The sequence below is a fragment of the Hyperoodon ampullatus genome, assembly GCF_949752795.1.
Source record: "Hyperoodon ampullatus genome assembly, chromosome: 8".
Lineage (NCBI taxonomy): Eukaryota > Metazoa > Chordata > Mammalia > Artiodactyla > Ziphiidae > Hyperoodon > Hyperoodon ampullatus.
The window spans coordinates 101,324,879-101,352,157 of record NC_136921.1 but is presented as its reverse complement, the minus strand read 5'-3'; the positions used below and the strand labels follow the sequence as shown (position 1 = coordinate 101,352,157).

Genomic DNA, 27,279 nt, shown 5'->3' with positions numbered 1-27,279 from the left:
TTGAAATTTCTCTCATTTTAATTAAGTAAAACAAAAAATTCAGTTCTTCATTTGTGCCGGATCCCCTTCAAATGCTCAATGGCCACATGTGGGCGCAGCTGCAGTCCTGGATGGCACAGCAGACAGGCAATGGCCACAATCTGACAACCTGACTTTCTTATGCCTGAAGTGAGCTGAGGGTCTCACAGGAAAAACTATACAAACCCTGAGGTTTAAATAGCATTGTTTATTGGCAAAAAGAACACTATTTACCGGACTGGATAGTGAATTTTGAGCATAACTGGACTAACATTAAAAACACAACAAGGGCTTCCCTGGTGGCGCAGTGGTTGAGAGTCCGCCTGCTGATGCAGGGGACACGGGTTCGTGCCCCGGTCCGGGAGGATCCCACATGCCGCGGAGCGGCTGGGCCCGTGAGCCATGGCCGCTGAGCCTGCGCGTCCGGAGCCTGTGCTCCGCAACGGGAGAGGCCACGGCAGTGAGAGGCCCGTGTACCGCAAAAAAAAAAAAACAAAAAAAAAAACAAAAAAAAAACACAACAAATATCCCACAAAACCATAGAAGCCCCAGAAGAGTACAGCTTTATTCGTTTTTAACTGCACTTCCATTTTAAGGGATAACAAAAACTGTTAACATAATTATCCTCAGGGTGGGATAAAATCATGCTACTATCACTTATAAGTAACAACTTTTTAGATTTCAGGGATGGTGATTTACAACCTTAAAGCTTCAGATTTCAGCCTTATCTGAATCCGAAAATAGAAGCTAGAGTAATTAAATCCATACTAGAAATATTCACTGATCAATTCCTATCTCATTGCATGAAAAAATTAAAATGTTAAAAGTCATCTTAACAGTGGGGCTCATACCTGGATACTGTCGAATGGTGGACACAGAGCTGGTGATTGGAGTGTAGGTGTGAGCAGCCAGTGGGTATGCAGAAGGTGGGTACGTTGGCAGAAAGTACTGGAACTGAACAGGAACAGATGGTCTATAGATGGAACACAGATAACATGAACCAAAAGGTTTTTTCTTCTTTCCCTTCAAATGATCCCATCCCCTACAAACTCTTTTTACCTTTAACTGCCATACTAACGTTTCCCAAATTGCATCCCAAACAATTATATCAAAAGATACAGACCTAGAGAGAGTAATATTTTAACATGGATGGACCTAGAGATGATCATACTAAGTGAAGTAAGTCAGGGAGAGAAAGACAAATACCATATGATATTACTTACAGGTGGAATTGAAAATATGACACAAATGAACTTATTTACAAAACAGAAACAGACTCACAGACATAGAAAACTTGTGGTTACCAAAGGGGAAAGGGGCGGGAAGGGATAAATTAGGAGTCTGCGATTAGCAGACACAAACTACTATATATAAAATAGATAAACAACAAGATCCTACTGTATCACATATATATATATAAAAAACTGAATCACTCTGATGTATACCAGAAACTAACAACATTGTAAATCAACTGTACTTTGGTGAAAAAAGAAAAAAGGAAAGAACTAAAAGCATTTCTATACACCACAATAATCAAACAAGAATATTTTAAAATGATCCATTTCTGAAATTACTTCATGTGCACTCTACCAGGTTCTCACCGTGGGGTGGGAGAAGGGAGATACAAATACGGAATGGGGGAGGCAATGGAGCTGGACCAGAGATACCAGAATGTACTTAGTTTTTAAAATGTTATATACTTCCTACCTCTCTGCCTGCTGAAAGGGCCTAGAAGAAGTGACAATCCAGTAACAACAAACAGAGCTAATGGCTAGATCTTAGTTTCTAAATGATGCAAAGGAACCAGGGCTCCTTGGAGAAATGGCAGATTCCAGGGCTCAGAGGGACCAAGTTCAGGAAGAGCTTCAAGTATCTTAATGTGGTGAGAAGTAAGGAAGGGCTAGAATGAGCAGGACATAGCAAAACCCAGGAACTAGTCTGAAGGGGCTCCCAAGGACGAGCCTGGAGACAATTTGAGCCTCGAAATAGATGACAGTAATGGATTATAATTATGAATAAATAAAACCAAATCCATGAGCCCATGCAGATGTTCAAAAATAAAATACACAGCAAAATAAATAAATGGGGATAGATGAACTTTCTTTACATCAAAATGTCAACTGATAAATATCAACGAAATGATCGAACAAGTCACTATCTTGCAACCACCATATTGCAACCATCAACTGACTCAGCCAAGAATCGTCAATAGAAGCAAAACTACTGAGTGAAAGCTTATAAGGACACTTATAGTCTCAAGGTATTTCCACACAAATTAGTTATTTACAAAAAAGAAAAGTACACCTTTATGGTAGAAAAATCTGGCATCACCTTCATTAAGTAATTAATGTTGAGATAACTATTAAAGGGACAAAGGGAGAGCATGAGCTCTCTGATGTAATAACAGTGAGAAGAACATATCACCTAATGGTATTCACTTCAAAAATGCACAGCCTGAATCTAACTACGAGGAACAATCCGACAAGCTCAAATTGAAGAATATTCTGCAAAAACAACGGCCTATCTATACTCTTCAAAAATTTCAATGTATGAAAGAGAATGGAAAGCTAAAGGATCGTTTCAGTTCCCCGTACTGTGGTTAAGTAAGAACAGCTTTGTTCTCTAGAGATGAAAATGGAAATACTTAGGGATAAGGGGTCATGATGCTGCCACCCTTACACTCAAAATGGCTCAAAATAAATTAAAAAGAGAAGTACACAAGTCAAAAAAAAGATACTAGAACATTCATCAAAAGGAGAATGAATAAATACAGCACAGTTTCATAAAATTAAAGAAATTATACAATGTATTAGATTTTCAGGGGGAAAAACTGAAAATAAGGAAATACATGTCATATTCGTGGGACAACCGGTTTCACTGAAAAATCAAATCAATTCGTGAAACGATGGGGCACATTCCCTCCTACCTATTGTCACTTCGGGTTTCCATAGCCACAGGATTTGGAGAGGCTCGATGTCCTGAAATGGGAATCAGGCTACTCCTCTCTGCAGGGTAATCGGGTTGGATCCGAGGAGAAGTATGTGTGATTTGCTGAGGCACCACCTTAGCTACAAAAAGTATAATCCAATTACATTACTGCTCATATGCTTTCACTGGCATGCCAAAACATTCTTGGCCAGCAACAATCTTAAGAATGCAAACAGTAATAAGAACCCTGGATTTTTAGTTTTAATCAAAATAAAAAATGAAAAGATGAGTACCTATGGTTCAACTGAATTATTTCAATCCAATAATCCACTGATATATTTACACTGCTATCTGTCAAAGCAGGGTTCGACATTAATACTTTATCAAAAACATCAGCAACTAGGCCCTTTTCCCCTGACCTGGCTTCTTGGAGACCTTTTTTTTAAAAGGAGAAAACTTAAAAAAAAAAAAATCACCAAAAATTTGAACACAGAAATGGCAAACACCTTAGATTCTTCTCAGGGGCCCATAACTAATTAGTAATAATGTAGCCAGTAAGTAATGAGAAGGTCATTTTAATTTCCAAGTCTTAGGTTCCTCATCTATAAGGAGGCCTCCTCTAGAAAATCACTTAATTTCTTAAGTCTTTTGAGTGTCCTGTGACTTTGCATAATATTTTATGGCAAAATCAAAATGATCATACAGTTTTCAAATTTAATTCTATCTGTAAAGCCCCAAGTAATACCAATGGCAGGCACGCAAACACTAGAGACTGGGATGATGCCATCACGTTACCCAAGGCGCAGCACACTGAACACCAAAGGTAAGCAGCAACCCCCCGGGCCCAGATATTTTCTGAGGGAGGCAGCTGGAGAAGTTTCTGCAGGATGATGGGTGAGATGCCCAGTTTGACCAGTGAGGATGGCCTCTGCTGGCTAACGCAGAGAGAAGCTGGCATGATGTATTTTCCATCAGTAGTCAGTCGAGAGGGTGCTGAGGGAAAAGTGACTAAGCCTGTGTTTTCACTGTGCCCATAAAAGGTAGGAGAAAATTATGCTTCCAATAAAAAAGCAGCTGTGTTTGGCAGAGTAGCTAACATCAGATGGTAACCACACACACACATGAATCATACCTTTACTTTTTCCTAATTAAAAGGGCCATACATCCTCAATTATTTAGAAAAAAAAGACTTCAGGAAAAACATAATGCAGAAATCGTAAGTTGGGGCTATTTTCAAAGATAATCTCTGTTTTCTGTAGGCTGGGATCATCTGATTATGCTTTTTATAATTCTGAGACCACTGTCATGTGTGGAGAAAATAAGGGTGGCATTCTATTGGAAATGGGCCTTCACTGCAGGTGATAACCCTATGCTTGGGGTTATCAGGCTTTTCCCCTGATCCAACACATTCCTATTAATAACAATGACTGAATTCAATATCTAATCTCACCTAGAGAAAGCAAGTGACACTTAGAAAAAGCCACTTAGGTGATTTTAATATAGCTCTTATGCCCTCAACTTGAAAATCAATGCTCTCGGGTTAATAGCAGGTTTCCCTTCTCAACTGAGACCCTTCTGTATAGGGATCCCATTATGATGTAACAAATATCTGGGTTACTACACAAGAGGAAAACAAAACCAGAGCATAAACCTGATGGAACTTCGACAAAAGCAATCACACTAAGTAGCAGATGTTCAAATCTGTTTGGACACTTCTGTCAAATGATTTTCATATCTAGAACTTAGTAAATGGTAAAAATTCAAAGATAAATGAGCTGGGGAATTAGAGAACACAGCAATACAGTAACTTAGGACAGGTAAGAAGTTGGTAGTTTTAGCCAAATGAATGAACATTATTTGTCTCCTACTACTTTGAGTGAGTTTACTTCCACAGTGTTACTCTTAGGAAGACACAGCGACATTAACAAGAACTGGCCTCTAAATAATTCTCCACAGAGAGGGTTCAAGACAACCAGACAGCCCCCTAGGGTACGCTGCCCCTCTTTACTGGTCTAATTTTCTTCATAGCTACACATTCCCTAGGGAGACTCTCGACTATAAAAATGAAAAGGGGCTGGGCTCTGACTTGACGGCACTGCAGATAATGGATGACACTGTTAGGTACAGCCAGAAAACAGCCTGAAGTGACAACATGGAACAATCAACTATCTTTTTCAATGCAAGTGCAGTAACGCTGAACCGCTACCCCACTGCCAGACTTCACAGAAGTGAGATTAAATTCAGAGGGTGTGACAGAAGTTTGGTTTCTCCAATGCCAAGCTGGAGTGAGCAGTAACGTGAGAAAGACCGCAGTTATTCTCTCTGCGAAAAGCCGTCTGTGGGGCTGAGGACCAATTTAAGGGCTGGAATGGCCCAGTTATTTAAAAGAGGAGCAAGGGTTTCCTGGGTCCTACGTTTACTCTGGAAAAGCGCCCTCCAAGTTTGCTAGGAGGGCTGTGGAAGCTGCAGCCTGTCACACATGCAAAGGAAGGAAGCAGGGAGGGAGGGACCACCCCAGTGCTGGGACACAGCAGGTAGGGAAGACACTTCTGTGTCTGGTCACCAGATTTCTGACCGTCGGGTATGTCAGTGCGTCCTCTCACAAAAGGCAGCCTTACTTCTAAAAGTATAGCAGATTAAAAATATGGCAGCTGTCCCACATCTCTGGGAGTGAAGGAGAGTAAGATGGCACACTCACTGTTACAGAACCAAGGCACAGGTAACACTAGAAACTAAAACCTGTGACTTGTGGGTTAAAGAAGGAAGTGTTCTGCCTCATAGGCCACAGCCTCTGCTTTGGAAGCTGTGACAGTAAGCTATCAACTCCGACGACAGGCGTCGACAACCTGCCGGCCAAACCTTGCTGATGCCTGTTTTGGCCCAGGAGCTAACAATGGGTTCATGCTTTTAAATGGCAGGGGGGGAAAAATCAAAAGAAGACTATTTTGTGACACCTGAAAATGACATGAAATTCAAATTTCTGTGTCCATAAAAAAGTCTAACTGAAACACAGCCACACCCATTTGTTTACATATTGTCCATAGCTAGGTAGTTGCACACACCCATGAGGCCTGCAGAACCTAAAGCATTTACGAGCCGGCTCTAGGGAAAAAGCTTGCCAATCCCTGATCTTGATCACTAACGTTTGGCTGCCAGAAACTTTTCAAAGATGTTTTAATACTGAAAATATACACATATTTAAAAGGGGAATAAACAAAGCCTGGAAGGAATTTTAGGATGGTCATGAAGTACCTTGGGTGGCACCCAGATAAGAACCTCAGGGAACTGACTTGAGGGTTAGCATTCTTCCCACTGGTGCATCACCCAAAGATTTTTCCTGAACAATCTGTCAGTGTACAAGGTCTCTTCACTCCAGATCTTTGCTTCTTTCTTGCTTATCCTGTTGTTCTTGTCAAACTTTTATCAGTAAAGTTAACTTACTTTTTTAAAAGGTAAACATAGAAAAGGTAAAGGTTGATGAATAAGTCAAAAGTGGAGTTAAAGTAGTCTACTTTGAGCTCTCAGAGACAGTTATCTTCTTTTTTCTCCCCCTACCATCAAAATGCCAAATCTGTATATGAAATAATACTCAAAGTTAAAGTCAGTGCTGCTTTGAAAATTAACAATTAAAAAAAAAAATCAACACTAGCCAGCTATATGAAGACCTGGTCAGCGGGGCTGAAAAATTCCTTGTAAGCTTCCATCTGCAGGCTGCACGCCACTTACCAACCGGGATGTTTGAGGTGGTCACTGCCGTAGCATGGGATGAATGTGAGGGCATTGTCATGGTAACAATTGTACTCGTGGGAGCCTGTGTGTGTGACACCGATCCTGGACAGGAGAAAAAGGGAAATTCTTCAACAATGGCCTCTCTGCACACATTACAGACTCTCAAAAACCCAAGAAAAGCTCTTGGGAAAAAGAAAGAGAATTTTTCTAACCTAATTCTTGTTCTCTGCCTGAAGCTGAGAAATAAAAAATGAACCCCCGCCTTATGCCTCCTTCTTCCCTGGCAGGAAGAGCAGGGCTGCCGACTTACCAGCCGTGGTTGCGGAGGGAATGGTGTTCGTTGCCAAAATAGGTGCTACCGTTGCTGCAGCCACTGGTGTGCCAGTACTGAAGATCGTTTTCTGTGGGGGGAACACCCCACAACACAATTAGAAACAAGAACATCTCCCACCCAATCCCGTTTAAACGCAATCACTGCCTTCGATATTGCCAGGCTTTTAGCAAGTTTTGCACAGGTTTTAACCCATAGGGTATACGGATGGCTCTTCATCTCTGGTTTTACCTGAGCCATGGTATGGAGCTGCTGTTTTGGCGTCCCTAGTGCAGGGTGAGATGGCAGCGTGATTCTTGTTGTCACATCCCGTGACTGGGCAGGACGCTGAATACTAATTGCTGCAGACGGTGGATGCTGGAGAGACAGAGTTGGCCGACTGGGAAGACAGAAAAGACATCACGATCTATGACTTGTCTCCAGACGCAATGCAGGCAGTCAAGGCCACTTACTGTCTGGTGCTGGATCACAGTCACAGAGTTTTATTTTTCACAGGTCTGTGAAGTCCACAGGTGAACCAATGAAGTTAACTGCCCATCGAGTTTCTCTCCTGAAACTGCCAGAAGCCTCATTCTAAAAGGTTATCAACATGTACCATGAACCAAATAAATCAAACCTTAGTCATACTGAGCATCCTCGATATAATTAATCAACACTCTCTGACCATCTCGAGTGAGCATTACTATAACGAACACGTTTCACACTGTGGACAAAGCTGAAGATACACATTAAGTTTCTAACTGTTGAGGTAATATTACAGAAAACCTTAATTAACGGAAGCTTAACCTGTGACCTTGAAGCACTGACTGACTTCCTTCCCCCAAGTTTATATCATCCCTTGCCAGAAGATAAAGTTATGACTGCCTCATAATTGAAAGGGATATCAACATAGACAGCATGTCAAAATAACTGGGAAGCATGCTACTGAAGTTGCAAAAATGGTAAGAAAACGTGACAGTATATCAGAGTTGACATCTCAAACAGAGAGGAGGGAATGGGCTACTTAATAAATGATGCTAGGAAGACTACATAGCCATTTCGAAAAAATAAAATTTGATCCATACTTCACACAGTACACCAGGATAAATATGAAAATGATGAAAGGTTTAATGGAAAATAAGAACGTACATGAAGAAAAGATAGAATTCTTTAATAGCCTTGGAGTGGGGGAGAGCTTTCTAACAATTAACAGCTCTCAAAATCCAAAAGCTATAAAAAAAAAATCAAGAAATTTGACTCTGTAAACCAATAAGCAAGCCTCCTAACACAGTAAAACACACTACAAGCAAAGTAAAAAGATTCATAGGTGAAAGTGTGATCTTAATATATGAAGAGCTCCTAGGAATCCATGAGAAAAATAACAGCCCAATAGAAAAACAGGCCAAGGATATGAACAGTCAGTTTGCTAAAAAGAAAACACAAATGGCCCCTTAACAAAGGGAAAAGACTAAGTCTTAATCAGAGGAAGAGTAATGTAATTTAAAAGACACCGATATATCATTGTACACCTATCAGATTGGCAAAAATCCAAAAAATTGACAGGGTACTCTGTTGTTCAAGCTGTAAGGGAACAGGCACTTTTAAATATTCTGGAGGGAGTATAAATTGGTACAAACCCTATGGAAGGCAATAAGACATAGGTATCAAAATTACAATCACATATACCCTCTGATCACTTTTGGGAATTTATCCTGCAGATATTCTTGCACACATGCATAATGACAGGAGTTTAAAGTTATTCACTGCAACATTATTTATGATAGTAAAGTATAGAAAAGAACCTCAAATCCATTTACACAATGGGTCATCATACTGCTGCTAAAAGAACAATGAAACTCCACGTACTGAAATGGAAAGCTTTCAACATATGTTGTTATATGAAAAAAACCCAAAGAGGAACATATGAATCATGAGACTGACACACTGCCGGCCTGCAGTTAAGAGGGCAGCTTAGGAATCTATGAATTAAACAATTTGGGGGGTAAAAAGGATAAAAGTTAAGAATTGCATGTGAATTCAACTGTATTTAAGAAACACTGGAAGGATACCCCAAAAGCTATAAACATGTTACTTTACAAAGGGAAAGGAACATAGGAACTTGGTAGACGTGCGACAGAGGAGTGATACTCCCTACTGAATACCTTTTTATGTTTTTGTATTTTGGAACCATGTGATTATAAACTAGGAAGAAGAAAACATGAAAAAGTTGAGCCGTAAGGGTGAAATGTGAGTGGGACCTCACGTATCCAAACTAACCAATGGTTTCATCACAGGGATCCTCTCTCAAAATGCCTTAAGATCAGACCTGGTGGGATACGAGTGAATAAAACTTACAAACTGAATAAAGGATGGCTTTCTCTCTACAGAAAGAGAACTAAATGGCATATTATTCAAGTTCAAAGGAAAGCTGAAAGCCTGGTCATAGGTGCAACTATGACACCTGGTGGAACTTACTGAGGAGAAAGCCTACTATTGAAGGCTGGATTTTTAATAGCTGATGACTTAGGTCACCAGAGTACAGTGAAGGCTGCCCACTCCCAGCATTTACAATGAAATGCATTCAGAGAGATACGTGTACACATAATTCAGATAATCACAAATTTCAGGATGGAGGAATCTAATTATGGGAACAATTCTGAAGATACCTAGTATCTATTAAATGATTTAAGTAACAAAGAAGATTAAATGATTTAAGTAACAAAGAAGAATGCCAACAGAATCTCCCAGAAAGGATCTCCTAAATTCAAACTTACACGGGCTCATATTTTAAGAGGTCCGGCTCATACAAAAATATACCCCCAAGAGTATTTCTATTAAGTATTTAGATACGTGAAGTGCTTCTGAAAGCATAGACTATACTAGTCTTTGATTTTCATTTACTCTAATGAAAAATAACAAGTGTTAATACATAAAAAGTGTTAATGACCATTACATGTCAGGCATGTATTAAGTGCTTTATATATTCGTATTAATATATACACATTTACACATTTATTAATTAGCTTATAATTAGTTTATATATTATATATATTAGTTCATATATTTACACATATAATTAATATTAATATATACATATTTACACATTAATATTTCTATATTAACTTCCATATCAAGGAAGGTAATATTACTGCCATTTTCTAGGTGAGGAAAATTGAGACATTTGCTCTTTCACCTAGCACTCCCACTTCTAGGAATACACCTTGAAGGCACACCATCACAAACATGCAACATATGCCAAAATGCCCATCAGTACATCCATTAGCTAGGAAGTCAGACATTAGGAATTTATCACAGTTACAGATAATTTAAGTAGAAAAACCATCTGATCATTAGGGTTTTTGTCTGTTTAATTCCCTAGTGTATTTCCAGTGCCTAGAGCAGTGACTGGCACAGATCAGGCACACAATAATATTTGTTACAGGAGTGAAAACATAGTTATATGCTAAAAATATATCTGACAAAATTCAATATCCATTTTTTAGTAAAAACAATACACTGGAAAAGATAGATAATTCAACAACATGGTTTAAAAAAAATCTAACCCTAGTTTTCACTGTATACACATTTATACCTTTTGAATTTCATCATACCATCCGAATATATTAATTTTTTGGAGGTACTATAAAGTTAACATGAATAACACAGTCTATTTTATGTTGGGCTGTTGTGTCTCTTTGTACCTCAGGCAATAAATTCAATTACCGAGAAGTAAAGTGTCTTCATTTTATTGAAGAGGGGACTAAGGATCAGGGAAGTTAAAAACACTTCCCTAATGGCACACAGCTAGTAAATGACAGAGCTAGTGGTTAAAGTTACGTCCTAGGCACTACTCTGCATGTAAGTGTTATTTTCTTCAGAGCTCTGTTCTGGGCCCTCTTCTCATTACATTTATTCCCGCTGGGTAGACTCAGATACCTAGAGCATTAACTGTAGCCCACGTTAATAACTTCTCAAGCACAGACATCTCTTCAACTACCTGTTGCCACAGATACACTCAGTATCACAAAACTTAACCTTCTCTTTAAAATCTGCTTTAGGGGCTTCTCTGGTGGCGCAGTGGTTAAGAATCCGCCTGCCAATGCAGTGGACACGGGTTCGATCCTTGGTCCAGGAGGATCCCACATGCCGCAGATCAACTGCGCTCATGCGCCACAACTACTGAGCTTGCGCTCTAGAGCCCGCGTGCCGCAACTACTGAGCCCGCGTGCCTAGAGCCCGTGCTCTGCAACAACAGAAGCCACCACAACGAGAAGCCCGCGCACTGCAACCAAGAGTAGCCCCCACTCGCTGCAACTAGAGAAAAGCCAGCGCACAGGGACGAAGACCCAATGCAGCCATAAATAAATAAACAAATCTGCTTTCTTTCCCTTGTTTCCTTTTCATTTACTTGGTCAAGCAAGGAAGAAACCAAGGAGGCATCTCAGACTGCTTCCCACTGGTAGACAAGTCTTCCGGATGGTCTCTAGTTCCCGGCAGCTCTGTTCGCCATGCCCCATCCCTTCTTTGGTCCAGTGAATCACTTGTCGTTCATATTGCTGAAGGCTCCTTCCCCGGCACCCACGTAATCGATGGCAAGCATCAAGAAAGACCACTGGAACGCTGCATGCTCCTGGCAAGACTCTCATGCCACTGCCTTCCCCAACTTTCATAGCTTCACCAGCACAATATGCCTGGGGGTCGTGAGGACAAATACCTTGATGCCTTCATCCCTGATTGTGTCACTCACGAGAAGCATCAGAGACCATCCCTCATTGACCAGACTCTCTCCCTGTATGGCTCTGTAAATCTCTTAATTGTACTGGCTTCTCTTCTCAAACACCCAACCTTTCTACTATACCCTCTGGACTCACAATCCATCTTTAGCAGAACCTCCTGTATCCTCAACCTCTTCTGTGAATATATGCACTATCTTCCTACCCTAATGAATCTTGGTTCTCCCTTGAGAACACTGCTTCCCTCGACAGCCCTCTCAACTGGGAGCCATTTTCTCTCATAAACCTCCTCCCCATCTGCCTTCCTAAATCATCTCCTCCCAAACTCTTCTGTGGACTCCAGACGCATATATTAAGCTTTCTCAACATCTCCACTTGGGTGCTCAGAAGTCAGCACAACCTTCAAAGTGCCCCAAACCAGAGCCTGGAATTCCTCCCCAAACCTACTCCTCCCACTCTTCCCCATCTCAAGATTAGGCAACTCCACTCTCCCAGCTGCACAGCCAACCAGTGCTGGCATAAGCCTGACTGTTCTCATTCTCTAATAACCCTGTACGTGCTTCCTCAGAAGTCCCCTCCGCTACCTTCAAAGTTCTATTCAGAATCTAACCACATCTTTCCACCTCCAATGACCATCTCTCCTGGATTCCTGCCATACTCTTCGAAACATCCTGCTTCCAACTTTGCCTCCCCACAGCCTACTCTCTCCAGCAACCAGGCTGATGCAGCTACTTCAGATCATGGCGCTGCTCTGTTCCAAACTCTGCTAAGGCTTCCCATTGCCCCCCAGCACAGGCCAAATCCTCAGAGTGGTTCCTAAGGCTCGGCATGACCTGGGGACCTTGCTACCTCCTAAAATAATCTCTGGCCACTCTCCTACCATTAGCCTCTTGCTGCCCCTTTATGTGGTCAACATACTCCTGTCTCAGGGCCTTTGCACTTACTGTTCCCACTGCCTAGAACACTCTCTTATCCCAGACAACCATATGGCTCATTTCACATCTTCCATTTTCTGTTCAACTGCATTCTTATCAACAAAGCCCTTCCTGATCACCTTACATGACATAGTAAGCTCCCCGTACTGCCTACCCTGTCCCTCCAAATCCCATTCGCCCTGATTTGTCCCCAAAGCACTCTCTGCCCCCTAAAAAACTATATATTTTTTTATGGTAATGTCTCCAGCCACAGTTTCTACAAACAGAAACTCTATGAGGGCAAGAATTTCTTTTTATTTTTTCACTGCTTTATCCTCAGTGTCTAGAACACAACATAGCTCATTAAAAAAAAGGAAAAAAAGCACTCAATAAATATTTATTGAGTTGAATGAAGGAAGGAAAAGAAAAGGGGAGAGAAGAAGGGAGGATGGCAGCACGGCTGATCTTCAAACCCCCAAATATACCTAAGTGCGGAATCAGTGGCATGGGCTGCTGTTGTAGTAATGACTGGAGACTGAGCTCTGGTGGCCGACACAGTTGCTACCACAGCAGGAGGGATGGTATTAGAGGTGGTCACAGGTGGACGAGACTACCAAGAGAAGAGAAAAACATATTTCATTGAAAGCAAAAGCAAAATACAGTATGCCCAAAACACCGCAAGTATAATTTGAAAACTGGGTCTCGAAATAAGAGTGTTTATGTCCAAATGAAAATAAATTCTCACCATTCTGATTACCAAGTTCTCTTTTCAGAGAGGTTGTTAGAAGGCCAAGAGCCAGAATTATCCCCAAAAATCCAATTCTGGTTGGAAAGTACATAAGTCCCTCCTTTTCGAATATGACCACACTCAAAATTCTGTCCTACGATTAGTACAGACTGGAATCTAGCCCTTCAGCTCCGGTTCCCACAGAGCCGTCACTGGTCCTGGAGCAGACACTTTTCATGACGACACAACCCAGGCCTTTCCACAGAGGGCCTACTCAGAACTGGACGCTGGCTCTCATGCCATCTGAGGGCAATAAAGGCAAACACGTGGTAACAGCATTCTTTATCAGCGGAAGGAGCAGGGTGCCCAGATACTTTCTAGATGTTTCCATATGGATATACTTCCCTTACCCCTACATCTGGGTGTAAAACCTTCACCTGACAAACGAGTTCCACACTGGGCTTCACCCGCTTGCCCCGTCAGATTCTCCAGGCATCTGAGCTCTCCTGAGTAGTCCTTCTTTCCTGCTCCTGCCATGTGCAGGTTAACTCAGCAAACTCTGCCCATTCTTGATCTGTTTCTCACCTGCAGACCTCGTCCCCACGGCGCTGCTCTCACAGCCTGTCCTCTCACACTAGGACTGCTGTGCTGTCTTCCTCACTACTGAGCTCTTGACCCTGGGTTCTCCTCTTTCTCCAACCCTTCCTACCATTATACTCCTGGGGCCCTAATCAGTCTCCAAATGTGTTTTATTACTAGCAAGGTCTTTTATTTTGTTTAACGTGAAAGCTCTAGGCTAGACGTATCTTAACCTGCATCCCAGTCAGCACTCTTCCGTAGTATCTTAAACCCAGCTATTTCATACATGCTACCAGTCTGGCCACAAAGGCACTGAACTTCTACCTTCTGTACGCAATTCAGCTAGATTAATCTTTCAAAGATATTTCTTTGACCATATGTCAGTATATTCCAAAGACGCAGTAGCTCTCTGCTGTGTACAAAATCAAGTTTACAGTCTTCATCTTAGAGTCCCGAATTTAGAGACAGACACGGTATCACGCAGTAACACGTTATACTTCAGTGGTACCGAGGCCACAGGCTTCCTTGAAAAAAGTTGAAAGGCGTGGACCATCTTCCTCAGAAAGCATACATATGTGCATAAAAATGTGCATAAAATGTTGAGGGGTTCACACAGCCCTATCGAAATCAGAATCCCTCAGCTCTAACTAGTCTTCACTCCACACTGTGTACAACCACCACCATCTTCCTTGCCTTGTTCAGAGTGCTGCCCCCCTTCACGCCTCTGAATCCCCACTGCCACACCCATCCCAACCAAAAGCCTTCCCTTACTACCTCTCTCCTAAATTTCTACAGCGGATCACATGACACTGTCTGTAATTCAGCCTTCTCTACATCTTGGCAACTAGATCCAAAGTCGCTTGAGGTTCAAGAACTCGCACAGTGCCAAGCAGAGTGAATAACTCAAGAGTAGGCGCTTAACGCTTGCTGGCTGACTACCCACAACCCCGGCGTGCCTGGATTGGCTGGTGAATGATGTGCTGTACTGCCGGCTGAGCTGAAGCAGCATTTGGCAGCTGGGAAGTCGGCCTCAGGACCGTGGTTACTTTAGAACTGGACATCACAGCAGCAGCTGCTGCACCTGGAAAAACAGAATTTTTTTCATTAGTATGGCTTCTGGGCTCATGATTTAAATAGCTACAATTATATTCCCTATAAGCTCAGTATGTCAGTATTCAGCTTAAGTGCTTTATGTATACTTCCCATTTCATCATATAGAAAATTAAGAGAACGTGCGCTCAAGGGCTGAGATTTCATAAGACTGATAATCTGTATTGCTTCTTCAAGGGTGTTCTTAAATGAAACTGGTTTTTTTTTTTTTTTTTTTTGAAACTGCAAGTACGTAGCAGTGAAGCACAGCACGGTGCTGTTATTACCCTGATTCAAGCCAAGGCTGCAGCAGTTTAACCACCAGTGAGAGTTCACTTGAACCACCACTGCCTTTGCACCATCAGTGCCAATATCAGCACTGACAAAAGGGCACACGTCTTAGTTTCGACCTCACACACATGCCCCTGCAGTCCGCAAACCTCACTCTGAGACCCACTAAGTTACACTGAGAGAGAGCATTCGTTAGCCTGATTTTGCCGACAATAATTTTACCCTCTCCAATAGAAGGTAACAATTTCTGATCAAGTAACTGAAAAAACTCATTAAATTTAATACCTTACAACCTATCAGCAGTTAATTTTAAGAATAAATTCATCTTATTGCCATGTGAATAAAAAGATTTGACTAAGCATTTTCACTAAACTTCAAAAATACTCAGTATTGACATCTGTGACTTATTTATTAAAAATGAAGCCCATATTTACACTACCATAGCTTTCAGGGGTTCCTCAGTATAAAGGACAATTTTTAGACCATACAGAAAATCTGAACTGCTCTGAGTTTACACACATACACATATGTGTTGCAATACAACTATAATAAGCACCTATTAGGCCACACTAAAAATGTGCATTAACCTAAGTTTATTTCTGCTGTCCTGCAACTTTAAAAAGCTCATTCTGGAGATGCTTTGTGTTACTGTATCTTCTACCAAACGTATACCTGTCACTGCATTTCAAGAGTCTGAAGGAAACATGCAGCCTTTATACCTCGAGGTAAATGAGAAGCTCCAATGTGAAGAGGGGGCCCAGGTGCGTTGCTGCGGATGATAGACATCTGTACGTTTGTGGTCATGATGTGATGCAGGTTACTGGGATGCCCCTGCAAGAAACAGGATGCGACGTTATTTCCAAGTGCCTGGTCTTAGCCACGGGTGCTTAGCCATTGCTTCTAGGAAGTCAGCTGCCTCCAAATGTGGGTCATGTTGTTCCTCTTAAGGACATTTCGTTTTCTTTTCACAGCATACTGCACGATGCCCTGTGCCAGCAGGCATGTGGTAAGGGACAGGGAGGACCCATCAACTGCCTTGAGTCTAGCTAGTTGTTAGGTTCCTGTCACTGATGACACATTTGACTGTCCACTTTCAGACACTGTCATCTTCAATATTATTAGCCTTCTACCCTTGTTTTCTTTGTCTTGGCCTATAGCTTATTTTTCCTTATTCTCACTATTTCCTTTACACGCCACTGCACTCACGTATTCTTTATGCTAGCCGGGATTTCTAAGCAAATTCCGTCAGCATCCAACGGGCACTCCCCCGTCAGTTCTTCAGCTCACCCCTAAGTGTCCCTTCCTCACACCTGCCCAATCCTGGTGCCAGTGCTTCTCAGGTGGACATTCCAGCACTTCTGGGAGGACTCAGCAGTATGACAAAATGAAAAAAACCACAGTGCACCTTTTTGGAATACCATTTTTTTTCCTGAAAACTTGAAGGGAGTGAGTTGTGAGATTCAGTTTTCATTGGTAAGTAATTTAAAATATTTAAATAAATCAAATACATATTATGGAGGAGGACTGCAATTTCAAAAAAAAAAACAAAAAATTAAGTTAAAACATGAGACTTTAAAATAAATGTTCACAACCGGTAGGCTGCTGAGGGAACCTGCCAGTCGCCCAAGAGACACACATCACTGTCCTCAGAGAACAGCCTTAGAGAAGCACTGCTGCTGTGAGGCTGTCCTCAGCCCACTGGAGTTCTGTGCCTGTAACCAAGCACAGCCGGACTCCTATGCTCCTCAAGGTCACGGGCTGTCTCATCTAGATTTGCTTCTCACACTGCAGGGGGTGCCTCGTACACAGCAGGTACCCACTACGTACGGGCCGAATGACAAGACCACTGTGCATACTGGTCTTACTCCCGAGGCCATCCTTCTCTGTCCACTCTCCTCTTGTCCCCTTGCAGATACCAGTGACCAGTTCATGTTTGATTTAGTCCAGTGCCTAATGTACTGCTGGCATTCAGTAAATAATGATCAACAGTTTGGCATCTCAGTTTGAAAATCAGCAAATTAAGAGGAAAAAAACCTGTTGTCCACTGATTGTTGCCACAGGAATGGCTGCAGCTTGAGGGATGCTACTCTCCATGGTAACGGTAACCTGCCCTGGAAGCTTGGGGGGAAGTGACAAGGTGGAAGGTGGAGCAGGAGCAATGGGACGGCTAGGCACGGTGGGCTTCGGGGGCGGCTGCGAACAGAAAACCACACGACACAGATCAACAGCGTTTCCAGCGATGCCCTTCATTGCACACACGTACACAAATCAAACCTGGAGAGCGCCAGGGAGGATGCCCGAAGCCTCATATGTTCTACCTCTTAGCATCACAGCCTCTCCATTGAAGTGCTAGCATTGCCATGTTACAGATGTGGAAACATACAAAGCAAGGCTAAGTCACTTGCTTAAAGCCACACAGACAGTAAAAACTAGAACTGGGAATACAGCCCAGATCTGTATGGCTCACAGCCCACATTCATTCTTCTATACCGTGCTGCCTCCCAAGTTTGGCTGGAAGTAAACAAAACTCCCAGTAACTGACACATATCCATATGGTTAATACACAAGGCGATATTCTGATACACCCAAATTAGCAAGCTATCAAAACAAAACCTTGGAGAAGAGTGCCACTCCAAGATAAGAGCTACACTAGCACGCCCATAACTTGAAATAAAATCAACGTCAAAATGGGTACGAGAAAAGATCCTGTGATGCCAACTGCCCAGCGGCACGAGACTAGGCACTGCAGAACAGCGCCACTCTGAGTTACAGAGAGGAGCTGAACTGATAGGTCAGAAAGAAAAAGCTATGATCCTAGGATACAGCCTAAGACTCTGTGAGCGCTGTCAGAAATCCTAGCCAGTCTTTAGCTGTCGTTCAAGGTGCAATTTTAACCCTCTCCATTACCTTCATAAGTCCCTCCGAAAATGAGAGTGGCACTGCTGGCGTCAGATGTGCTGGCGGGGCTGTCACTGTGACAGGTGTGCCCGATGCAACAGCATGGTGTGTAGACAACATCTGCACCTGTGGATAGGGCCTTACCACAACAGGCTCTTGCTTCTCTTCACGGGACTGTAGGGAGCTGCTGGAACCCACGTGCTCCCTGGCAGTGACTTCAGCATCTCGACTAGATTCATCGTTGACTAGTGAAGACATGAAGGGTGAAACAGCGTGTCATGCCCTTCCAATAGCAAATAATATAACAGCCCATGTAGGAGTGGCACCTGCAGTTAAGTTTCAGGGTTGATAAACTGACCGTTTCCTTGTGAGATTTTCTTAACAAGGAAAAGTTGGGCATCAAATTCCCCTCATGGCTAGCAAACTTGAAAGTCACACCTATGGAACACAGGATTTGTTTTCAAGATTGTAATTTCCTACTCCTATGAACAAAGGGCCTGAAAACTATCTAGAATGACCTCAAATACTTGAAATTGTAATATAAGATATAAGACAATTTCATTTAAAATATTTATTTTAAAAGTTATAAAAACCTAATATTAAAAAGGTGACTTGGGGATTTCCCAGGCGGTCCAGTGGTTAAGAATCCATGCTTCCACTGCAGGGGGCACGGGTCTGACCCCTGGTCGGGGAACTAAGATCCTGCATGCTGTGTGTGGTGTGGCGCCCCCCCCAAAAAAGGTAACCAATTTCTCAGTCCAAATCCCTACAGAGTGAACAAGTAAAGCTCTATCATTATTACAATGCATGCACCCTTTGAGACTCAACAATTCCACTTGCATGACTGTACCCTATAGATACACAGCATGTATGTAAAATGACTCAGGTACAAGTTATCTGTTTCAGTATTTTTATACTAGCAAAGGAACCAAAAAACCTACATGTCCATCAATAGGGGACTGGTTATATAAATTATGGTATACTCACACAATAGACTACCATGCAACTATAAAAATAAAACAAGAAAGCTTTTTAGGTACTCTTATGGGAAAATGTATAATATATATATATTGTGAAAAAGATATATGAAAATACCAAGGTACAGAACGGAGAAAAAGTAAATAAAATACACACAAATATAAATACATTTGTATTTGTATACGGATAACATATCTCCAAAGCATCTTGTTTGCCTGAAAGGAAAGAAAGTGGGTGAGTGGGGGACAGGAAGGAGAGATACTTTTCAGTGTATACTCTTTTTTCTTTTGGAATTTTGGACCATGAGAACATGTAACGTATTCAAAAATTAAGTTAAAAAAATCAAGGAACTGGGACTTCCCTGGTGGCGTGGTGGTTAAGAATCCGCCTGCCAATGCTGGGAACACGGGTTCGATCCCTGGTCCGGGAAGATCTCACATGCCACAGAGCAACTAAGCCCGTGCGCCACAACTACTGAGCCTGCGCTCTAGAGCCCGTGTGCCTAGGGCCCATGCTCCGCAACAAGAGAAGCCACCGCAATGAGAAGCCTGCGCACTGCAACGAAGAGTAGCCCCCGCTCGCCGCAACTAGAGAAAGCCTGTGTGCAGCAACAAAGACCCAACGCAGCCAAAAATAAATAAAACTAAAAATAAATTTTAAAATGCTGTGAATTCAGAACACAATGATTAAAAAAATTTATTAAAAATCAAGGAACTAATGTAATGAAAGAGGAGAGTCTGTGAAAATATTAATTTGCACTATCATTTTCCCAAAACAACACTGACATTATTTTTCTGAACATAAAGATTATACTTACGTAAAAAATTTTAATTACTTGGAAAACTATAAAGAAAGTAAAGCTGCTCCCAAAGTCTATCCCCTAAAGGCACCAAGTTACTATTTTGGTAAAACGTCAGACACTTCTCAGCTCTTAATCTTAGGTGGGTTTTTATTTACTTAACTTTTTATTTAACTATAACCTTCATAAAGACAAGTGTATAGCTCAATAAACTTTCACAAACGGAATACACCTGAGTTACCAGCCCCTAGATCAACCAGCAGAATGCTACCGGATCCCCATAAACCCTCTGTTCAGCCTGATTCCAGTCACTGTCCCTCCCAACGATACTCACTATGCTAACTTCTAAAACTATAGGTTACTGTTGTCTATTTTTGAACTTATATAAATATACTCGTAACAAATGTACCCGGTTCTTGTCTCTCTCACTTATAGGTATAAGATTTGTGCATGTTATTGCATGTAGCCGTAGCTCCTTCATTCTCAGTACAGTATGCCATTGCTTGAATAAATCACAAATTATCCATTTTACTCCCAGTTAGTTTTCAGGTTTTTTGTGGTTTTTTTTTTACTATTATGAATAGGAATACTAGTAATATTCACGCATATGTCTTTTGGTGAACATTACCATTGCTATTGGATTCCACCTAAGAGTGGAATCGCTAAGTAATATGAATATACACTGCATCATTTCAAAAGCGCTAAATGAAATTCTATTGAATAGATGTACTATACCTTTTTAAACCATTATATCAACGATGAGCTTTTAGGTTATTTCCAAATTTTTGCTATTGTCAACAACTCTAGAATAAATATCCATGTGTACTCTGAGTCCTTCTTCAATGATCTCCTCAGGAAAAAAAATTAGAACTTTTCTCTTGGAGGAAAAAAGTGCTGCGAGAAAAGATTAATATATTTTATATTCTGCTATACATTGACCCTTCTCCTAGGTCATTCAGATTTTTTAAAAATTTTGATTTTTAAAACCGCTTTATCGAGGTATAATTTGCATACAATAAAATGGCTATTCTAAAGAGAGTTCAATGATTTTTTTTTTTTTTTACATTCTCACCAACAAGTTAGGAGCAGAATGGCTGGGTCAAATGGTAAACTTCATATGAAACTGCCGAAGTACTTTCCAAAGTGGTTGTATTATCTCATGTTCCCACAGGCAGTGTGTATTAGCGGTCCAGTTGTTCCTCATCCTCACGGATTCTTGACACACAGATATTCTAGTGGGTGTGTACTGGGTATCTCATTGTGGTTTTAATTAACATTTCCATGCTGACTGGTAATGTAGAACTTCTTTTTATGTGACCATAGGCCATTCATATACATCTTCCTTTGTAAAGTATATGTTCATATCTTGTCCATTTTTTAATCAGCTTTATTATTAACTGAGGTACAATTTACATATAAAATCTACTAATTTTTTGTATAAAACTAAATTTTCACAAATGTATTCAGTACTGTTATCACAACACAATCATGACATAGAACGTTTCCCTTGCTCTAACAAGTTCATTCATGCCCCTTTGCAGTCAATTCCCTCCCTCCCACCCCGACTCCTTAGAAACCACTGATCTATTGATGGTTCTATCACCACTGCTTTGTCTTTTCTGGAATTTCATAGAGATAGAACCACACAGTACGTGGTCCTTTGGGTCTGGCTTCTTTCTCTCAGTAAAATGCTTTTGACGTTCATCCACGTTACTGTTTATAATGCTAGTTTGCTTCTTTTTACCATTGAGTAGTATTCCACTGTATGGATTAAACCAAACTTTGCTTATCCAGTCACCAGTTGATAAAATCTGGGTTCTTTCCAGGGTTTGGCTATTATGAATAATGCTTCTATGAACACTGAAGGAGAAGTCACTGTATGTGTGACACACATTTTCATTTATCTTGGGTAAATACCTAGGAATGAGACTGCTGGGTTGTATGGTAAGTTTACGTTAAATTTTTTTAACATACTGTGCCAAACTGCTTACCAAAGTGGCTGGATTACTTTGCATTCCCACCAATGCATGGGTTCTGCTTACTCGACAAACACGTCAAAACTCGGTATTGTCAGTCTTTTTGTTTTAGTCATTCTAGTGGGTGTATAGCAGTTTCTCACTGTGGTTTTAATTTGCATTGCCCTGAGGAGTAATACAGTTGAATATCTTTTGTGTTTATCTGGCCTTTATACAGCATCTTTGGTAAAGTGTCTATTCACATATTTCATCCCTTAAAAACAAACAAACAAAAAAAACAAGCTGTTTGCCTTTTTTGCTATTGAGTTACAAGTTTTTTATATATTCCAGATGTAAGTCCTTTGTTGACACATTTATCACAAATGTCTTCTCTCATTTGGTGGCTTGCCTTTTTATTTTACTAACAGTGTCTTTTGCAGAGCAGTCATTTTTAATGTTGATGAAGTACAGTGTATTAGTTGCCTCCTTTATAATCAGTGTTTTTCGTGCCCTAAGCAATTTTTACTTACTCTAAGATAACAAACAGTTTCTCCTATATTTTCTTTTAGAAATTTTAAGTTTTATACTTAGGTCCATAATTATACATTTCGAGTTAATTTATGTGCACAGTGGAAGTAAAGGTCAAGGTTTATTTTTTTTCATATGGATATTCTGGTGTTCTGGCACTATTCTGTTAAAAAGACGATCATTCCCCTATTGAATTATCTATGTACTTTTATCAAAAATCAATTGACCATTATGTGTGGGTCTATTTCTGGATCCTCTAGTTTGTACCAATGATCCAGTGATTTATGCTAATATCACACTGTCTTGATTAGTGCAGCTTTATACCAAGTCTTGAAGTAAGGCAGTGGAGTCCCCCAACTTTCTTCTTCTTTTTTGTCAAAATTGCTCTGGCTATTCTAGGTCCTTTGGTTTTCACATATATTTTAGATTTAATTTTAGATTCAATTTTTAGAAAAGTACTTGATGTGAATTTGATTAGGATTCATTTGAATCTAAAGATCCCTTTGGGTAAAGGAAAATACTGAGTTTTCCAATCCATGAACATGATAGATCTTTTCATTTATCTAGGTCTTTAACTTCTCTCAGCAATGTTTTACATAGTTTTCTAACCCCAGGTCATACACATATTTTGTTAACTTATTCCTAAGTATTTTGTGGGTTTTTTTTTTTTTTTTTTTTTTTGCAGTACGCGGGCCTCTCACTGTTGTGGCCTCTCCCATTGCGGAGCACAGGCTCCGGACGCGCAGGCTCAGCGGCCATGGCCCACGGGTCCAGCCGCTCCGTGGTATGTGGGATCTTCCCGGACTGGGGCACGAACGCATGTTCCCTGCATCAGCAGGTGGACTCTCAACCACTGCGCCACCAGGGAAGTCCTGTGGGTTTTTTTTTTTTTAATGCTACTGTAAATGACACTTTTAAATTTTCACTATTCATTACTAGTATTTAGAAATATAATTGATTTCTGTACACTGAACTTTTATCCTGCAACCTTTAGTAATTTCACTTATTAGTTCCAACAGCTTTTAAAAAACATTTAGGGGCTTCCCTGGTAGCACAGTGGTTGAGAGTCCACCTGCCGATGCAGGGGACACGGGTTCGTGCCCTGGTCCGGGAAGATCCCACATGCCGCGGAGCGGCTGGGCCCGTGAGCCATGGCCGCTGAGCCTGCGCGTCCGGAGCCTGTGCTCCGCAACGGGAGAGGCCACAACAGTGAGAGGCCCACGTACCGCAAAAAACAAAACAAAACAAACAAACAAAAAATTTAGTATTTTCTGTATACATGATGCGTGTGAATAAAGAGTTTTACTTCTGTCTTTCCATTATCAACTGATTTTTAACCTTCCCCACTGCCCAGATTTTCCCCTAATTAAAATTTTAAAGGAAATGGACAATTTCATAACTTTCCCCCAAACCTATCTGTCCAGGAAGACTTTGATTTTTGACACTTTCGTTTAAGATATAATGCACTGACCATTTTCCACTAAGCTCTTTTTGCAACTATGTATCGTTTCCTTCTAGGTATTTGAAGTTGTTTATTTTTATCAGAAAAGAACCTTGAAGCAGTAGTTAAGAGAACTGGTTGTAATCTATATTTCCGTACTGTGGATGTGTACTTGAAATCCTGACATGCGTAGGATCCCAAATTACTTCTTCCAATAAGAGCAACAGGAAATATAGAAAGACATCTAACTACTTAAGGAAAACTTTTATTTTCTTTTTAAGAGCAACTGAAGGAAACAGCATACACATTTCAGAAGTAAAATTATAGGCAATTTTGGTCTAAGTCAATGATTTCCTTCGCAACGAAGCCTGAGGGCAATTATTGCTAATTGATACCCTTTTTAATGAGCAGTAAAATTCTTGCAAATAGATGTTCAAAAATATTCTCTTTTGGGCTTCCCTGGTGGCACAGTGGTTAAGAATCCGCCTGCCAATGCAGGGGACACGGGTTCAAGCCCTGGTCCAGGAAGATCCCACGTGCCGTGGAGCAACTAAGCCCGTGCGCCACAATGACTGAGCCTGCGCTCTAGAGTCCGCAAGCCACAACTACTGAGCCTGTGAGCCACAACTACTGAAGCTGATGCGCCTAGAGCCCATGCTCCGCAACAAGAGAAGCCACTGCAGTGAGAAGCCCGCGCACCACAACGAAGAGTAGACCCCGCTCGACACAACTAGAGAAAGCCCGCGTGCAGCAACGAAGACCCAACGCAGCCAAAAATAAATAAATAAAATAAATTAATTAAAAATGGATTTTTATTTAAAAAAAATTCTCTTTAGCTATGCTCCTTTAAATTATTCTGTTGTGGGGATTCCCTGGCACTCCAGTGGTTAGGACTTGGCACTTTCACTGCTGTGTCCTGGGTTCAATCCCTGGTCGGGGAACTAAGATCCCGCAAGCCATGCAGCTTGGCCAAAAAAAAAAAAAAAAATTCTGCTGTGAATTCATACAAAAGATAAAACACTGTCAAAAATTTTTGTTATGGGGTCAGGAACTTGAAGTGGCACTATAAGAATTTGTTGACCTCCACCCTGTAGCAAGGATAGCACATACAAAGGAGCATGAACAGGTAGGTCCTGGCCTTCATTCTAGGAGGAGGCCCGACCTTGAGTTGCTGTGGATGATGGAGTCAGTAAAGATTTCCCAGAGAAAGTGACATCTGAGAGGAAACCTCAAGGAAGAACAAAGAGTTAGCCAGATAAATAAGTGTGCAAAGGAAGATGAAAGATTGTGGCAAACAAACAAAACAAAACTGGACTGTGTAAAGTTCCAAGGTCAAGAAGATTGAGAACTTATCATCTGTTCAGCTGTTCAACAGATATCATCTGTTCATATCTGTTCAATATGAACAGCTACTATTAAGCAGGAGGAATAAAGTAGCTTAAAGTTACTTTAAGCCTAAAGAGAACTGAAAGAAATTTGTAACAAAAATGAAGTTGGCAGGAATGAGGCGAAGCAATAGGAAGGAGGTCACAGCTCACAAGTGAGAGACAAAGACAGAACAATTAAACACCATGCCTGAGTTTCTGGTTTGAGCAATAAGGAGACGGTAGTACCATTTACCATGATGAGGAACATAGAAATCAGACTGTAAAGAAAGACGAATAAAAAAAGGAGTGCCTTACTTCACTTTGCAATGCCACCTTTCCACTTGATACACAGAATACAGAATTATTTGAAGGAGTAACTCAACTTCAGCACTGCTGACTGGACTAGATACTTTGCTGTGGGGTTGGGGGCTGTCCTGCTTAAGTCGAGTATTTAGCAGCATCCCGGGCCTCTAAATATCCAATGCCAAGAGCATCCCCTACTTGTGACACCTAAAAGTGTACCGAGACATCGCCAAATATTCCCTGGGGGGGCAAAATCATCACCAGCTGAGGCCACTGATCTTCAGCATTCAAAGAGTATACAACTAAAAACCGAGTTGCGTAGTATATGTGCGTATACACATCTTTTTAAAATCTCTTTTCCTATACAGTAAGCTCCTGAAAGGCAAGACCTACACCTTACACACCTTTGCATTCCCTCATGGCATTATTATTACACCTCTGGGCCTTAATTAAATAAGAACATATTAATACATTTAAAAAAATAGTTCTTGTAGGCGTGCTTCACTGTAAGTTTCATGTACACTCTGTACATGTGAATCAAGTGGTTAAAACAGGAAGAAAGAAAGCCCTATTTAAATTAGAACTGTAATATATCCTTTTTTCAAATTTGATAACCTAGTATTTACTAAAATCCCACAAAGAATTTGCTAATTTTTAAGTTAGAAAACTGGCAATATTTTTAGTGCAGGAAGCAATATAGAAAAATATCACACATCTCACCTGTTGCAGCTGGGTTTATCAATCCTGCAGAACCACTGTTGGCTATCTGTGAAGGAGCCTGGCTTAGCCCGGTGGAGGGGGTTCCTAACCGAGGAAACTGTTGAGAACTCATTTCCACCTGCAGTGCATAGGCATATGGTTATTACTGGATTCTGATATTAGAATCAATAATGAGAAAGTAAAGCATTTTTAGTACCTACATCTTCCCTTAGAAAAACAAATGTAGCATCATCTATCTAAAATGATACTTGTGTTCAATATACAGTGCAGAAATGGTGTAAACTGTTTAAGTTTTTGATGTACATAGGTTCAATTAATGGTAAAATCGTTTATGTGGTGCTGGGGGATATTATGACACCGCTCCCCAATGCCTGTGGATTGCCACAAAAGTCGACACTGCATTGTGTATAACATCCACGTGACAGGTCTTAACACAATATATATACTTCTGTGTAAAGTTTCATGACAAATGGCATGTGCCTTTGAAAGACTTAAGCCTCACCCCAAGGTGAACAGAACTGTCATCAGTGTGTCACAGGAGGAATCGGAGGCAGATGCCCTGTCCTAAGACGGGATCAGAAACCTTCCATCAAGACCTGATCCGAAAGGAATTCTCAAACGCTTTCCTGCACAGGCCTCCATTGACGGATTTCTCCCCCGCCCCTTTCACAGAGCCCCACTGAGCCAAAGGGAACCGAGACCTTCACCACTTTCCCTAAAATCGACCCCCCACTCCTCCTTCAGGAGCCGATATCCCCGATACGCCCGCAATCCTGCCCCCACCCTGAAGCCCCCCGCTGAGATCGGAGAACACAGGTCTCCAGACACTCCGGGTCTCTGAGACTCCATCCCTGGGGAGGGGGCAGGCGTTCTGAGGAGCCCCGGGACCAGTGTGCCCTTTACCTGCCGCCGCCCGCCGCCCGCCCCTCCCGATTCCACCTCGCCGGGCTGGGGTTGCCGCGGAGGACCCAT

The 27,279-nt window shown here is 41.4% G+C and overlaps 1 protein-coding gene across 4 annotated transcripts in view; it reads right to left on the bottom strand.

The window, feature by feature from the left end:
* The window catches only part of SAP130 (Sin3A associated protein 130), a gene marked incomplete at both ends in the record, with an annotated part of 73,854 nt that extends 46,575 nt beyond the window's left edge, over positions 1–27,279 (bottom strand). For 2 of the 4 annotated variants that reach the window (XM_079710550.1, XM_079710552.1), the window contains 12 exons: positions 870–991; positions 2,945–3,086; positions 6,673–6,777; positions 6,986–7,076; positions 7,238–7,385; positions 13,118–13,242; positions 14,895–15,019; positions 16,038–16,149; positions 17,353–17,511; positions 18,226–18,461; positions 26,308–26,425; positions 27,211–27,279. In XM_079710550.1, coding sequence (XP_079566676.1) covers positions 870–991; positions 2,945–3,086; positions 6,673–6,777; positions 6,986–7,076; positions 7,238–7,385; positions 13,118–13,242; positions 14,895–15,019; positions 16,038–16,149; positions 17,353–17,511; positions 18,226–18,461; positions 26,308–26,425; positions 27,211–27,279 — 1,552 coding nt within the window. Of the gene's footprint in view, positions 1–869; positions 992–2,944; positions 3,087–6,672; positions 6,778–6,985; positions 7,077–7,237; positions 7,386–13,117; positions 13,243–14,894; positions 15,020–16,037; positions 16,150–17,352; positions 17,512–18,225; positions 18,462–26,307; positions 26,426–27,210 lie in introns of those variants that run through there. The other 2 variants (XM_079710551.1, XM_079710553.1) reach the window with 1 other exon arrangement.